The sequence below is a fragment of the Arachis stenosperma genome, chromosome 10 (assembly GCF_014773155.1).
Source record: "Arachis stenosperma cultivar V10309 chromosome 10, arast.V10309.gnm1.PFL2, whole genome shotgun sequence".
Classification (NCBI taxonomy): Eukaryota; Viridiplantae; Streptophyta; class Magnoliopsida; order Fabales; family Fabaceae; genus Arachis; species Arachis stenosperma.
The window spans coordinates 129,720,085-129,736,749 of NC_080386.1; the positions used below are offsets into that span (position 1 = coordinate 129,720,085).

Genomic DNA, 16,665 nt, shown 5'->3' on the forward strand with positions numbered 1-16,665 from the left:
TACTTTCATCTTTCAAAAAACAAAGGCAAAAACAGGACTCAAAGACCACCAAAGCCCTGGATTGCCAACTGGACTAAGGAGCAGTTGGTGGAAAGAATGTCTGCAGAAAGATAGGAAATTTTGGTAAGTAAACATAATAAGTTGGGTGTATTTTATTTACCTGAATGCTGCTAACTAAAATATCTCATGTTTCAGGGGATTCTGAAGATCGCAGAGACAAGAGAAAAAATGAAAAAAAAAAGAAATAAAATAAGAAATAAAAAAAACAAAAAAAAGGAAGGCGAGTCCAACTTCGTCTTCGGAGACAGAAACTACTGACAGTGACACTTCTACCTCTGAGTCTGAGGCTCAAGAAGACTCAGAGGATTCAGGAAGAAAACACCCCAGCAAAAAGGGGAAAAAGTAAGAACCATACTTGGGTGTAATTTCTTTTTCGAGTTGGGTGTATTTTGTTTGATCACGTTGGGTGTATGTAGTTTATTAAGCAGCGTGTGTTTCGTTTGCTGCGTTGGGTGTATATTTAATATTCAGTTGGGTGTATCTTGTGAATTCATTTGGGTGTGTTTTTAGTATGTTCTAAATGATGATTGTTTGCCTTCCAGAATGGACTCCAGAAAAAGAAAGCAGAGGCAAGAGGAGTCAGATTCTGATTCAGAATCTGAATCTGAACCAAGTGATGAGTAATGTCCTGAAATTATTACTCCTTTCTTTTGGCTTCATTATAAAGATTTCGTGTATTAATTGAAGTGTCTATTATTAACTTATAGGAGTGAAGAATCATCACCTGCGGAGAAGGAGAAGAAAAAGAAAAAACCAAAAACAACACCAAAAGAGTAAGCACTTCTTTCATTAATATTCTGTGATAAAATTAATTTTTATTTCTGATTGGTATTCTTTTTTTTCCACCCAGAACACAACAAGAAAAGAAAAAAGTTGTTGTGGAGGATTCACCTCCTGAAGAAGATCAATACTTTGACGGGTACAGTACCTCGTAAGCTATATTACGGTCTATCATCGTAATTATTTTGTTAACATCTTATTTTATGAATGTAGTGAGAGATATGAAATATCAAGTGACGAAATCGATGAATGGCTAAGGGGAAACGTTGATAAATCTGCTGCGGAGGGGTATGTCTTGCGGGGCTGTGTATTTGAGATTTTTGTCTGTTTTGTTTGCTAATAATTGTATCTTGTTTCGCAGGGAGAACCTAGCTGACCTGCAATCGACAGAAGGTCGCTATGTGTCCTCTGAAACGTAAGAACCTTTATTATTTAATAAAATCTTGTTATCATGATTTGGATGTATTTTCTGGAAACATTTGGGTTTATTTTGTGGATCAAGTTGGGTGTATGTTGTTTACTAGGGATATTTCGTTTGTTTTGTTGGGTGTATATTGTCCATTCGGTTGGTTGTATCTTGTGCATTCATTTGGGTGTATTTTATACCTGTATCTTATTTTGTCTGAATAACATGAAATCTGTTTAGACTACCGGCTGTGAACTTGGGAAGTGATGATCCTTCCTCTCAAGGACGCACAGAACAGAGTAGCGTAAACCAGCCATCGCAGAGCTTGTAATTTCTCTTTCAAATAACTGTTACTTTTGTTCTTCTATTACCTTCCACTTCTAATTCTGTATATATTTTTTTAGAAAAAAAAGCCCTTTATTATTTTATTCAAGAAAAAAAAGGCAGCAAAAAAAAGCAAAAACTGCAACTATGTAAGTTCTCAAAAAACAAAGCATGTCTTCTTTTTGAATTGTTCGGGTGTATTTTTTACCTTTTTTGGGTTATTTTAGGTTGAGTCCGACTGACTCGAATATGATGGTTGTGAGGGAATAAACACCGTCGGAAGCGCTTGCAATGTGAGTTTTCCAAGAATATTTCAACCTTATAACCTTATTATTTTCAAAGGCGTTGTTAACCTTTCATTTTTCTTCTTGTTTAGAGTCCCGATCCAGGTTTTTGTGCTGGCATCCCAAACAACCCCTGAGACAGATTTCGAACCAACCCCTATGCTACGAATTGAAGGGACTACAGAAAAGTAAGAAATAGTATTGGGTGTATATTTTTTTAGGGTTTGGGTGTATATTTGCATACAGTTTGGGTGTATATTGTTCCTGATCAATTTTTTCTTTACGCCATGATTAATTTTGTGTTACTGTGCAGCACTCCTGAATCCCCCAAGAAACTTCAAGAAACCACACCCACGCTTCCCCCAGCTCCAACTAAAATGTAAGTTCATCAGACTAAAATCAATCTTTGCTTATCATCCGTATATTATTATTCTTACTCTTATTCTTATACATCATGACACAGTCATCCAGCCGCAGAAGACGCTGCTGCCCTGTTGATGATGGCACAGACAGCAACCTATGTTCCTAAAACAGATTCAGGGATGCCATCATTCATCCTTGGACTGACTGATTCAAGCCAGGAGGGGGCGTCAACGCAGGAGACAGAAAGGGAAAAATCTCCAGAAACTGCAAGTATGCTAGAACAATTAGACACTTTGGTCCAAAAATTAGCAAGCAATGCGGCGAAGGGAACAAACGAAAGTCCACAAATTCAGAGGGAGACTGGGGGAGAAAGTTCTGCAAAGTTTGAAACTCCAGGGGGAATAAATCAAATTACAGATGATATGAAACAAAAGTGCTACATCTGGGGGACGAGACTGAAGAAAGACGCAAATGGCAATACTGACGAGTATGAGGAGATTTGCAATCTGATTGGCAAAGGAGAATACATTTTGATCAGATCGCACCTTGCATCCCTCCAGGCAAAAAGTGATATAGAATCTCAGGTAATATTAGACTAACATTAATGTTTTTACACCAAAGTAAACTGCAATGTTTATTAATGTAAAATTGATTTCGGCATATATTTCTAGATTGTATCTGCCATCTGCCTCATCCTAAACCAGAAAAATGAAAAGAGGTTTCAGGAACAAATATACTGTCTCCCCCCCGATATTGTGGTAAGTGTTACTTCTACGAACTTTGGGTGTATTTTCTGCAATGATTTGGGTGTATTTTTTGGGTTCGATTGGGTGTAAGTTGTGTATTTTCAGTATTTCATTTCTTGTTTCGCAATTCTTGCAGAGCATGGCACTTTCGGATCACCCAAAGGGGGAATTCATATCCCCGAAAACGGAAAAGGAATTCAGGGTGGAAGCCTACCCGAGTTTCATTCACTTCATAGATAGAAAAAATTAAGTTCGCATCCATATGTAAGTTTTCGTTTGCTAAATTTGGTAGTACGCTTATTTATTTAATTATATGCCAAATAAAATAACACACTGTTGAAATGTGGCAATCCTTCAGATTTTTGCTCCTGTTTGCCACTCGGGACATTGGTGGTTATGGCTAATAAATACAACAAAGCGGAAATGTCAAATACTTGACCCGCTACACAAAAAAGCTCCAAGCGATGAGAGAAAGGACATTAATAAATTCACTGTAAGTTGCCTCTGTCTTCTTTACTTTAATAGATAGGTCTATTTCGAAGGTTGTGTTGGGTGTATATTTCATATTCAGTTGGGTGTATCCTGTGCATTCATTCGGGTGTATTACTGATTTGTTTTGGTATTTAAGGGATATGTATTTTCAAGATTGATAACATATGCCGGCGGGAAACCTCTGGAGAAAGGCGAGAAGGAAAAGGAAATTAAAGCATCATATGTTAAAATATCAGGGCAAAAAACAAGGTATAAATTTGTGAGTCTGAACATTAAACTTTCCTAATGAGATTTGTAATTTATTTTCTTCGTTTTCAGCTATGACTGCGCTATCTACGTTATGAAGTGGCTTGAGTTAATTGAGCCGGAAAACATCAAAAAGGGGAAGTATGAATGGGATAATTGGCCACAGGTAACTGTCTTTAGAACTATATAACTCTGTATTACTTTACTGAATTAATATTGCTGTTTAAAGAGAATATACTTTTTAATTGTAGGAGGAGGTGGACCACTATAGAGTGGAGTATGCTTCCCGGATACTATTCAGTGAGATGAATAAACAGAGAGATCGGGCAATTAGAGAGTAGTGCTATAAGGCTGTCGAAGCCATCCTCTGTATTATTGAGTCCGTTTTGTCAGATTAATTCTGCTGATATAGAAACTGGGTAATCCAACTGCTGCGTAGTTTGTAATTTAAACAAATGATGTAAATATTTGCCAATTATCAACAACTTCTATTCCATGTATATTTTTTTCCCATAGTTAAACTATCTGTGCTGGTAAACTGTCTGTGATGTATTTAAAAACTGTATTACAGGTGGTGAACGCAAATTATAAACTGTTACACCCAACGCAAGTCTAATAATACACCCAAGATTGCGTAAACTATACACCCAACTGTCTGCGCTGTACTCAAAATGTATGAATTACATGTACTAAAATATGAAGAAAAACATCAAATGAAATATACACCCATAACCTGCGAATTTTTACAGCTTTTGTTCTATATGTATCTATATATGTGTCTATATGTAAATTGTGAATTAACAAAAATACACCCAAAAAAAACAGAGCTTTTACACCCATATTCTATAAAACTATACACCCAAAGAATTATCCCCTGCCACTGGTACCCTGAGCTGATAATTCATAACGTGTCCTTGATATTGGTTGGAATTTGAATGCGCCGCTGATGCAGCATCAAACACGTTTATCTGAATATAACACTCACACATTAGCTAAACTATTAACGACAAAAATAAACTCAATTGCCACAAATTTAAAGAACATTTCCTTGTACCTCGCTTAAAACTTTCGTCTTCTTCTTCTTTGTGGCATTTGCAATCTGTTTCTCTAGCTTTGAACCTAGCCTGTTTTTTGGACGTCCTCTTGTTCGAATCCTTGGCGGGCTTTGAAGCTCGTTAACGGATTCCAAGTTGGCATCTTCGTGGGATAAAGAAGATCTCCCCTTCCTTTTGGCTTTTAATGCTTCCATCTCGGCCATGACGTTATCGTACGTACGGTGTAGAATTGCAGTCAGCTCCTCTGATTCGGAGGCAAATTCGCAAATATTTTGCGAACGAAAAACCAATTGGTCAAACCTCTTGCTTCTTGGCTCCATTAGTGGCTCGTCGTGGCTGCTCTTGATGTGTGTGTGTCGCCTCTTTACCTTCTTGCTCCATCATTCCAGTATATATCTAGGGGACACTTGGCTTACTTGTTCGAAGCTTAACACGCTTAGTGCGTGACGGCACAGTATCCCTCTTGACTCGAATAATAAGCATTGGCATTTTACCTCGGCTGCGACTGAGTCGTAGGTAACAGCGAACTTGTTGAATATTGAGCTGGAAACTTGTTCTCCGACTTCGTATATTGAATAGCCTAGAGCGGAATTCTTTAATCTGGTGATGCAATTCGCCTTTCCTCTGAATTGCGCTTGGACTTCGCTAAACTTTGCATGAGTGTACGCATCTTGAAACTGAGCTTCAATGGAGGATTTGGTTGCACACGGTATGACCGTATGAAAATCTGCAACGTCTGATTCTCTCTCTGCTTGCTCCCTGCTTCCGAGGCAATTATTGTATTGTTTGACGAACTGAATAAGCGAGCTGTTCCGGGTGATGTACTTGTTAAAAAATGAATGCATGCTCTCGCTCCTTTGTGTGCTTCTCATCCCTGCCCAGAAGTGGTGATCCAGATAGATAGGAACCCATATGTGACGGTCTTCGTACAGATCTGCATAAAACACCCAAACACAAACTGTAAAATACACCCGAGAGAACATACAATTTACACCTCTGCTGCAGATTTTAAAAACACATTACCTGAAAGTCACTTGTTGTCCGCAAGACCAAAATTTAGCAGAAAATCGTTCCAATTCCTATCGAATGAGTCTTTGCTATGAGAGTTCCAAACAACATGGCTCATTTCTTGTTCGATATCCGCATGTCCCTTGTACCCGTTTAATTTGCTTGGAATCTTCTTCATGATGTGCCAAATACACCAGCGGTGAACTGTTGTTGGCATACAGGCCTCTAAAGCCCTTTTCATTGATGCGCACTGATCGGTGAGAAACCCTTTCGGAGCGTTTCCTCCCATGCAACGAAGCCAGCATTGAAATAACCATTTGAATGATTCAATTTCTTCGTTCTTCATCAAAGAGCATCCGAGAAGTGTTGACTGACCGTGGTGATTCACCCCGACAAAAGAACCACAGACCAAATTATACCTGAAACAAATTACCATGGTCCAGAATGCAAAATCATTAGGTACACCCTAACAAATGCTTCGAATACACCCAATGAAACAGCCAATATACACCTCTGCTGCGGATTCGTAAAAATAAATTAATTTAGCATCATAAACAGGGACAGTTTGTTACCTGTTTGTATTGTAGGTGGTGTCGAATGAAATGACGTCTCCGAAATACTCAAAGGCGGCTCTGCTTCTGGCATCGGCCCAAAAAGCCAGCTTAATCGATTGATCCTCCTCAAGTTCGAGCTCAAAAAAGAAATTCGGATTCTTCTCTTTCATTCTTAAGAAATATTTCCCAAATTCCTTTGCATCTTCTTGTTCAGAAACATTCCGCACTTCCCTGGTAATGTAATTCCTCACGTCCTTTTCGATAAAGTTTAACTCGCGGTGACCCCCGGCAGCAGCAACAAATGATTGGTAGGTTTTGCTTGGTCTGATACCAGCCTCCTCGTTATTCTCTATCGTACGACGAATGGACATGCTTAGTTCCCTGTGCTGTTTGAGCATCTCTGCTTTGCTTGGACAGCAGGGGTGTGAATGATCCAGCACAACCTTTGAAATGATCCAAGCACCGACATCCTTCAATGTGTGTATATAAATTCTTGCAGGACAGTTTAGACCGGCTGTCGGATTGGTCTTCTCGGTCGGAGATATTTTAGATTTCCATTTTTCCTCTCTGCTACATGTAATCAGTTGATTCTTAATCTCGTTTCCCTTCCTATTTGTGCACCGAACTCTTGTAGAGAAACCTGCAGCCTTGGCGTAGTCCCTGTAAAATTTTCCAGCATCTTCAAGGGTGGTAAAGGTCATTCCGACCTTCGGAACAAGCTCGTCATCAACAACCGAGAGAGGCTGCACAATACACCGTGTCAGACTGTAAATACACCCATAGATATGATTCAAATACACCCAATTATGTCTAATATGATACACCCGAGCCGCAACAACTCAACTACAGAATGACCTTTAAAGCCATAAACTGTAAATACTCAGGCTGCAGAATACACCATGTCAAAAACTAAAAACACACCCAATCGTGTCTGATATAATACACCTGAACAACAACAACTCAATTAAAATAACAAAAAACCAGTAAAGTGTAGATACACCCACACTTCTAGCTAAAATACACCCAAAGAAGAATTGATCTACACCCGAGCGTCTGCTATAAATTCCAGGTAATTAGTCACAACTAATACATTGAATGGACAGATTCATGTTAACGTGTTACTTTCACAGTCAATGTTCAGCAATTTTTCAACTACACAATGCTATACCAATTACTGAAAGAAAAATCATACTAATCTTATGTAAATCAAACCTCAGGAAATTCGTTAAATTCAAACTCATAATCCACTTCGCCTGGATTCAGCTGACAATCAGAGGTTGAATGATCCATTATCTTCAAAACGAGTTCAAACTTTGATTTCAGAAAACAACAAATCAAAATAGAAAACGAAGGTCGAGTTGCAGAGAGAGAAAAAGGTAACGTAAACGAAGAACATACCAGTGAGAAAATGACATCAAAAGAACGATGGAGAAGAAGGAGGGAAGACGCGCGAGAAGAAGAACAACAAAATCTCAAAATATCGAAAACGAAGAAGGAAACAAATATTTTAAATTTGGTAGTTAGATATACGCGGGATGTTATATAGCGCGTGTAATCAACGTACGTGGAGCAGCGCGTATTTGTTTAATGTACTTGTAGAGCATATTCCGTTTTTGAAATTTTTGTCAAACTTCACCGACAAAAAGTATATTTTACGTATAATTTATTTATTAAGCATTTTTTTTATTACACTTTTGGATATTTTTAGTAAGATTTTAAAATTTTTATATATAATTTTAGATGTTCATTTGAATGTTATTGTAAATAAAAATTAAGAAAATAAAACTGTTATTAACTTATACATAATTAGTTCTTTAGTTAGCCTCATTTTTATTTTATAAATTATTTTTATAAGTATTTATTGAGTTTGAGAATAATATCTTAGTAAACTCGTTAATATCAAATTCAAGTATGCAAATAAACTTTTATTCATTAAAATAACAAGAAAAAAGTTTGGGCCATCAAGTAAAATGAATCTGGTCATTTTCTTTCTAGAAAAAAAACCAATATTCATCAATGTAAACACCAATCCAATAATTGACGAAGACCCAGAACCAAGTATTATATATCAGAAAAACAAAATTATTAGGAAAAAAGTGAAAAACGCGTCAACGTGATGAACACAAGTAACCGACACATACATCGGGATCATATCTTGAATTCTTGATAAGGGAAGTCATCAAAATTTTGGAGACAAGCAAAACATGCATATGATTTTTGACATGAACTGATGAGTTAGCACCTAGCTAGTACCAAAACAAGTTTCATTTATTCTAGTTAATTAGTTGATTGGTTTGGTTAAGTGTTAAACCGAGCAAGTAATTGATCAAATCAACGTGACAAAAATTCGCTAAAAATTGGTTGGTTCGCATGATGTTGCTCCTTTGACTCAATCCGAGTCGTTGACCTCAAGGCAATGACAAGGCAAGAAATGAAGCTAAGCAAATTGACGACTGACACGTGTCAAATAAAGATGCCATGGAGGGAATACTGTAACAGAAGCTCTGGAGAAAAAATACAGGGGCATGTGAAGCAAAACAAAGGCTAAAAAGAATTTGAGCATCATTGTAATCAAACTACTAAGTTATCTCAACAAATGGCAAGTGTTTAACTGCATGGATAATCTTGATAATTTGTGTGCATATCTAAGTTTGATTATGCAGTCGTATAAATAGTAGAGAATTAAGATATGAGAGCGACTTAAATAAAAATTTTTAAAATATATTTTTTTAAAATATTTTTAATAATTAAAATTTATCATATATAATTAATTAAATTGTATTAATTTTTATTAAAATTAGGTTAAATAAATTAATTTGATCAAAAAAATAATAAATTAAATTTTAAATTAGTCTAAATTAATATTATTTTTTATAGAAAATAACTACAATATTTTTATTATAGAAAATGATTAAAATATTTTTATTATATATATTAATTTTAAAAATTTTAAATTCTAGTTATTTTTTCTCAGTCTCATGAGGTTAAGATTTAGAATTTTTTAAAATTAATATACATACATATATATAATAGAGGTATTTTAATTATTTTTTATAATATGAATATTGTAATTATTTTTTATTAAAAAATATTAATTTAGATCAGTTCAAAATTAATTTATTAATTTTTTGGCTAAATTTATTTATCGTGTCTAATTTTAATAAAAATAATATAATTTAAGCGATTATATATGTTAAATTTTAATTATTTAAAAATATCTTTAAAAAAAGACGTTTTTGACATCTTTATCTGAGTGATTTTCTTAAGAAATTCACTGTTTTTAGGGATTTAAATTTTTTTTCTTCCTTCACTTTTTGGTTTAATTATTTACATAATTTCATTCGGTTTTTAATTAAATTTTTATATTTTTTTAAATTGATTTTTATATCATGTAACTTTTTTTAATTTAGTTTCTACAAATGTTAAACATCTAAAAAAACGTTAACAAATTATAAATTTATTTATCTATCCATATTTTTTATTATAATATTCATATAAATTGAAATTCCTCTCATTCTCTTTTTTTTTTCTTTTCCTTATAATTTTTTTATTCTTGCAAGATCTTTTCCATTTTTTTATTATCATGTCGATTATATGAAAGTCACAAAAATACTGAAATTAAATGAACTTAAAACCCTTATATGCTTATTTAGTCACAGATAATAAAGTCACAAAATAATTAATTTAATCTAAAATTTCTTATCAAATCATTTCAGTATTCAAAAAAATTAAACTTTCTTTTTTTAACTAAAACAGTAATATATTTTTATTTGTGTTTATATCATGACCCAATGATAAGGCCCAGGACCCAACGAGAGGCCCAATCAAAAGGATTGGGCCTTGCCCTATACCGACCTTCTCCCTACGAAGTCGGTTCTCACTACGACTTACCCCAAAGAAGTCGGGGACGAAGATTAGCTGGCCAATAAACACTCATTCAAATGAGTAACTGCCCCTAAAATCTCGCTATCCACTTCCTGAAGCCATATCGTAACCTCCCTAAGATAAAGGGACGATAATACACCCTAAAAAGTGGAACTACTCCAACGGTGGTTATTGGTTCACCACTATAAATACACTAACATCCCTCAGGCATCTCTAAGTCCCAATACTCTCTAGACCTGCTTGCACCCTTGCTGACTTAAGCGTCGGAGTGTCTTTGCAGGTACCACCCCCATTCGCTCGTACTCACAAGTCGGACGGAACTCCAGAAGCACGATTTTCTTCGAAGGTTTCTCTCCACTAACGATTGGGCCAACCTAACGAGTTAAGCCCATTACCTCCGGTTACCCAACGTAACATTGGCGCCATTGCTGGAGAACTGAGAGATCAACCAGTAATGGCGGACAACTCACCAGAAGATGGACATACAGCGTCTGATTCCGAGCAAGAAAATCCAGATACCAAAAACAATGACGCAGACCTGACCTTTCATCAAGGAACCAGCGACCAGCATAAAGAAGGCACCTCTGGGCTCAAAAACCCAAAGGCAAATTCCTCGGAAGGACGAGAGTCCGGAAAGGAAGGGCCACCCCATGCAACCGAGCTAATGGGGCTGGTCCACGGCCACCAAGGTCATCTGGAGCAACTGGAACAAGAACTAGAACGACAACGAGAGGCAGAGCGAAACCTCAGGGAGGAAATAGAACGACAAAAAGAGTTGGAAGAAAAACTCACAAAGCTTGAATCCTCCCTTAAAGGCCGAAACTCCCGCGACAACCGAGAAGAGTCGCCCTTGGGAGGAGAGGACCCGTTCAGCGAGGACATAATAAGGGCGAAGGTTCCAAGAAACTTCAAAAGCCCTGATATAAACCTCTATGACGGAACCACAGACCCAAAGCATCATTTAAGCAATTTCAAAAGTCGGATGTATCTGGCTGATGCTTTTGATGCAACACGTTGCAAGCCTTTTTCGACCACCCTGTCAAAAGCGGCGACGAAGTGGTTCGATAGCCTCCCTCCAAGGTCGGTTACCAGCTTTGAGGACCTCTCAAGAAAATTTCTGATGCAATTCTCCATCCAGAAGGATAAAGTAAAACACGCACCGAGCCTCCTGGGAGTTAAACAGGAGGTCGGGGAACCTCTGCGTGATTACATGGAAAGGTTCAACAAAGCGTGTTTGGAAATTCAAGATCTGCCCACAGAGGCAGTTATCATGGGATTAGTAAATGGACTTAGGGAAGGACCCTTCTCACAGTCCATATCAAAAAGGCACCCGACCTCTTTGAGTGATGTACAGGAGAGAGCGGAAAAGTACATTAACATAGAAAAAAATGCCAGACTGAGAGAGTCGAGTTGGCGACCTGGGCACCCTCACTCGATAAAAGAGAGGGAGAGGGAGCCCAAAAAGAAAGAAGACCTCGGTCTCGACAGACCTAGGAAATATCACTCTTATACTCCTCTAAAGGTTTCTATAGTGGACGTATACAGAGAAATTTGCAATACTGAAAGGTTGCCGCCTCCCAGGCCCATTAAAAATAAAAAGGGAGGAGTCGCAGTGATTACTGCGAGTACCATAAAATATATGGTCACTCAACAAACGACTGTTACGACCTCAAAAATGTGATAGAAAAGCTGGCCAGAGAAGGCCGACTTGACAGATATCTCATGGAAAGGTCGGACAATCATGGGAAGAGAAAGCGAGATGACGCAGATAGAAGAGACCCACCACCGCAGACTCCGGAGAGACATATACATATGATCTCAGGTGGATTCGCGGGAGGGGGACTCACCAAGTCCTCTCGCAGGAGACACCTCAAGCGAGTCTACCAGGTCGGGAGCGAATCGCCCGACCTTCCCACCATCTCATTTACAAAGGAGCATGGGCAAGGAGTAATCCCTGGACACGACGATCCAGTTGTGATAACCATGATCCTAGCTAATGCCCATCTCCACAGAATTCTAGTAGATCAAGGAAGCTCGGCGAACATCCTTTTCAAACCCGCGTTTGACAAGCAAGGGTTGGATGAAAGGGAGCTAAGAGCCTACACCGACACCTTATACGGGCTAGGCGACACGCCAATAAAGCCACTGGGATTTTTACCCCTTCATACTACCTTTGGAAAGGGGAAAAAATCTAAAACTTTGAGTATAGACTTCATTGTCATCGACGTGGGGTCAGCATATAATGCCCTAATCGGAAGAGCTACCCTAAATCGACTCAGAGCGGTGGTATCCACCCCCCATCTCTGCATGAAGTTCCCGACAACAGCGGGGGTAGCAACGATACGGGGAGACCAGAAATTGGCAAGAATGTGCTACAATGAAAGCCTGAACCTGAGGGAAAAAGGCAAAGAGGTTCACACCATAGAGCTCGGCGATGCAAGGGCCAAAGAAGAGTTGCGACCATAGCCAGGAGGAAAAACTGAGGAAATACAGGTCGACAAAGAGGAGGGGAAAAATACCAATATAGAAGCCAACCTAGGGGAAACTCTGAAGAAAGGGTTGACTAAGCTCCTAAGAGACAATTCTGACCTCTTTGCCTGGAAAGCCTCCAACATGCCTGGGATAGATCCCGAGCTTATGTCCCACAAGCTCTCGGTGTATCCAGGATCCCGACCTGTACAACAGCGAAGGCGCAAGCTCGGCCCGGAACGAGCCCTAGTGGTGGAGGAGCAAGTACAAGCACTCCTAGAAGCCGACTTCATCAGAGAAGTTAAATATCCAACATGGCTAGCAAACATAGTGCTAGTCAAGAAGCAAAATGGCCAATGGAGGATGTGCGTCGACTACACCGACTTAAATAAGGCGTGTCCCAAGGACCCTTATCCACTCCCAAGTATTGATACTCTAGTAGACTCTAGCTCGGGGTATCAATACTTGTCGTTCATGGATGCCTACTCGGGATATAATCAAATCCCTATGTATGAGCCAAACCAAGAGAAAACATCGTTCATCACGCCCCGAGCAAATTTCTGCTACGTGGTCATGCCATTTGGATTAAAAAATGCAGGGGACACATACCAAAAGCTGATGAACAAGGTGTTCGCCCCCCACCTCGGAAGCTTAATGGAAGTCTACGTAGATGACATGCTAGTAAAAACTAAGGAAGAAGCTGATCTCTTGACATACCTCTCGCAAGTCTTCGACACCATAAGGTTACACGGGATGAGGCTAAATCCCGCAAAGTGTACCTTCGCAGTGGAGGCCGAAAAATTCCTAGGATTTATGCTGATGCAAAGAGGAATTGAAGCAAATCTCGATAAATGTCAAGCTATACTGGAAATGAAGAGCCCGACTTGCTTAAGGGAGGTTCAACAACTAAATGGCCGACTTGCAGCCTTCTCCAGGTTCTTGGCACGATCAGCATTAAAATCCCTTCCACTGTTCTCTTTATTAAGAAAGGGATGCCAGTTTGAATGGACTCCAGAATGCGAAGGAGCGTTCCAGGAGTTCAAAAGGTTCTTGAGCCAACCTTCAATCCTAACCCGACCTCTAGTTGGGGAAGATCTCGTCCTATATCTGTCCGTAGTAGACAAAGCTGTCGCATCAGCCCTGATAAGGGAGGACGAGGTCGGACAACATCCAGTGTACTTCATCAACAAAGTTCTACAAGGCCTCGAACTAAGGTACCACAAACTGGAGAAATTTGCTTACTCCTTAGTAATAGCCTCACGAAGGCTACGGCCTTAATTTCAAGCTCATACGATAAGAGTCCGAACGAACCAACCCATGAAGCAAATCCTCCAAAAGACGGATGTTGCAGGGAGAATGGTTCAATGGGCAATAGAGCTCTCTGAGTTCGACTTGAAGTATGAAACCTGGACAGCAATCAAAGCCCAATGCCTCACCGACTTCATACCAGAATATGCGGGATATCAAGAGGAAAAGCCAACTGCATGGGAACTTTATGTAGATGGATCCTCAAACAAGACAGGAAGCGGTTCAGGCATAATACTGGCTGACGAAAGGGGAACCCAAATAGAGGTATCCCTCAAATTTGAATTCCCAGCTTCAAATAATCAGGCAGAATATGAAGCCCTGATTGCAGGATTGAAGCTGGCAGAAGAAGTCGGTGCAACAAAAGTGATGATATACAGTGACTCTCAAGTGGTGACCTCCCAGATAAATGGAGAGTATCAGGCTAAAGACCCGAACATGAAAAGATACTTGGAAAGAACTCTAGAGTACCTCGGGCACTTTGCAAAAACCGAGGTTAAGCACATAACCCGAGATCTCAATAGCAGAGCAGACGCCCTCTCCAAGTTAGCAAGTACCAAGCCAGGAGGGAATAATAGAAGCTTGATCTAGGAAACTCTCCAAGAACCCTCTGTGGTAAAAGTAGAGGACAAACGAGATGTCCTTGAGGTAACTGGGCTAAACCTCGGATGGATGAATCCCTTGGTCGAATACCTAAAATTTGACATCCTCCCCAAAGAGGAAAAAGAGATTAAGAAAATCCGGAGGGAAGCACAACATTACACTCTGGTGAAAAATATCCTTTATAAAAGAGGAATATCAACGCCATTGTTGAAGTGCGTACCGACCTCAAGGACCACTGAAGTACTAAAGGAGGTTCATAATGGGATCTGCGGAAACCATCTCGGAGCCAGGTCGCTAGCTAGGAAAGTAATCCGAGCTGGATTCTACTGACCGACCTTGCAGAAAGATGCCACAGAATTTGTGAAAAAGTGCCAACCATGCCAAATGCATGCAAATTTCCACGTGGCTCCCCCCGAGGAGCTCATTAGTATAACTTCTCCATGGCCCTTCGCAAAGTGGGGAATGGATTTGTTAGGTCCTTTTCCCCAGGCGCCAGGACAAGTCAAATACTTAATCGTGGGAATAGATTACTTCACAAAGTGGAAAGAAGCAGAATCATTAGCCACCATCACAGCCCAAAGAACTCGAAGGTTTCTTGATGAGCGGATAATTTGTACGCTTTTTGGCATTGTTTTTAGTATGTTTGTAGTATGTTTTAGTTAGTTTTTATTATATTTTTATTAGTTTTTAGTTAAAATTCACTTTTCTGGACTTTACTATGAGTTTGTATGTTTTTCTGTGATTTCAGGTATTTTTTGGCTGAAATTGAGGGACTTGAGCAAAAATCTGATTCAGAGGCTGAAAAGGACTGCAGATGCTGTTGGATTCTGACCTCCCTGCACTCGAAGTAGATTTTCTGGAGCTACAGAAGCCCAATTGGCACGCTCTCAACGACTTTGGAAAGTAGACATCCTGGGATTTCCAGCAATATATAATAGTCCATACTTTGCCCGAGATTTGATGGCCCAAACCGGCGTTCCAAATCAGCTCAAAACTGTCCGGCGTTAAACGCCGGAACTGGCACAACAATGGGAGTTAAACGCCCAAACTGGCATAGAAGCTGGCGTTTAACTCCAAGAAAAGTCTCTACACATGAAAGCTTCAATGCTCAGCCCAAGCACACACCAAGTGGGCCCGGAAGTGGATTTTTATGTCATTTACTCGTCTTTGTAAACCCTAGGCTACTAGTTCTTTATAAATAAGACCTTTTGCTATTGTATTTTCATCTTGGTTCTTCTGGTTCCCTCTCTGAGGACCAAAACCAATGATCATTACTATCACTTATGTATTTTCAACGGTGGAGTTTCTACACACCATAGATTAAGGTGTGGAGCTCTGTTGTACCTCGAGTATTAATGCAATTACTATTGTTCTTCTATTCAATTCAACTTATTCTTATTCCAAGATATTCATTCGCACTCAAGAACTTGATGAATGTGATGATTATGTGACGCTCATCATCATTCTCACTTATGAACGCGTGCCTGACAACCACTCCCGTTCTACAAGCAAACAAGGCTTGAATATTTATCTCTTGGATCCCTTAATCGGAATCTTCGTGGTATAAGCTAGAATTGATGGCAGCATTCAAGAGAATCCGGAAGGTCTAAACCTTGTCTGTGGTATTCTGAGTAGGATTCAATGATTAAATGACTATGACGAGCTTCAAACTCCTGAAGGCTGGGCGTTAGTGACAGACGCAAAAGAATCAATGGATTCTATTCCAACCTGATTGAGAACCGACAGATAATTAACCGTGCCGTGACAGGGTGCGTTGAACATTTTCACTGAGAGGACGGGATTGTAGCCACTGACAACAGTGATGCCCAACATACAGCTTGCCATGGAAAGGAGTAAGAAGGATTGGATGAAGACAGTAGGAAAGCAGAGAGACGGAAGGGACAAAGCATCTCCATACGCTTATCTGAAATTCTCACCAATGAATTACATAAGTATCTCTATCTTTATGCTTTATTCATATATCATCCATAACCATTTGAATCTGCCTGACTAAGATTTACAAGATGACCATAGCTTGCTTCATACCAACAATCTCCGTGGGATCGACCCTTACTCGCGTAAGGT

At 39.2% G+C, this 16,665-nt stretch overlaps 1 protein-coding gene and 1 long non-coding RNA gene across 2 annotated transcripts; both read left to right on the forward strand.

The window, feature by feature from the left end:
* Window positions 1-234: 234 nt before the first annotated feature.
* Window positions 235-1,577, forward strand: LOC130957730 (uncharacterized). Its single transcript, XM_057884573.1, has 7 exons — window positions 235-402; window positions 603-680; window positions 768-833; window positions 911-979; window positions 1,054-1,128; window positions 1,202-1,255; window positions 1,487-1,577. The coding sequence occupies exons 2-7, from the start codon at window positions 604-606 to the stop codon at window positions 1,575-1,577; spliced, it is 432 nt and encodes a 143-aa protein (XP_057740556.1). The 5' UTR covers window positions 235-402; window position 603.
* Window positions 1,578-2,459: 882 nt separating this feature from the next.
* On the forward strand, window positions 2,460-4,039 carry LOC130954960 (uncharacterized). Its single transcript, XR_009076528.1, has 7 exons — window positions 2,460-2,801; window positions 2,889-2,975; window positions 3,100-3,227; window positions 3,322-3,456; window positions 3,592-3,704; window positions 3,774-3,867; window positions 3,953-4,039. It is a non-coding gene; the product is annotated as an uncharacterized LOC130954960 (long non-coding RNA).
* Window positions 4,040-16,665: the final 12,626 nt, after the last annotated feature.

Coding starts and splice junctions, on each gene's coding strand:
- LOC130957730 (XM_057884573.1), top strand. CDS start 604: ATGGACTCCAGAAAAAGAAAGCAGAGGCAAGAGGAGTCAGATTCTGAT. Junction 980..1,053: donor GAAGATCAATACTTTGACGG/GTACAGTACCTC, acceptor TTATGAATGTAG/TGAGAGATATGAAATATCAA. Junction 1,256..1,486: donor CGCTATGTGTCCTCTGAAAC/GTAAGAACCTTT, acceptor AAATCTGTTTAG/ACTACCGGCTGTGAACTTGG.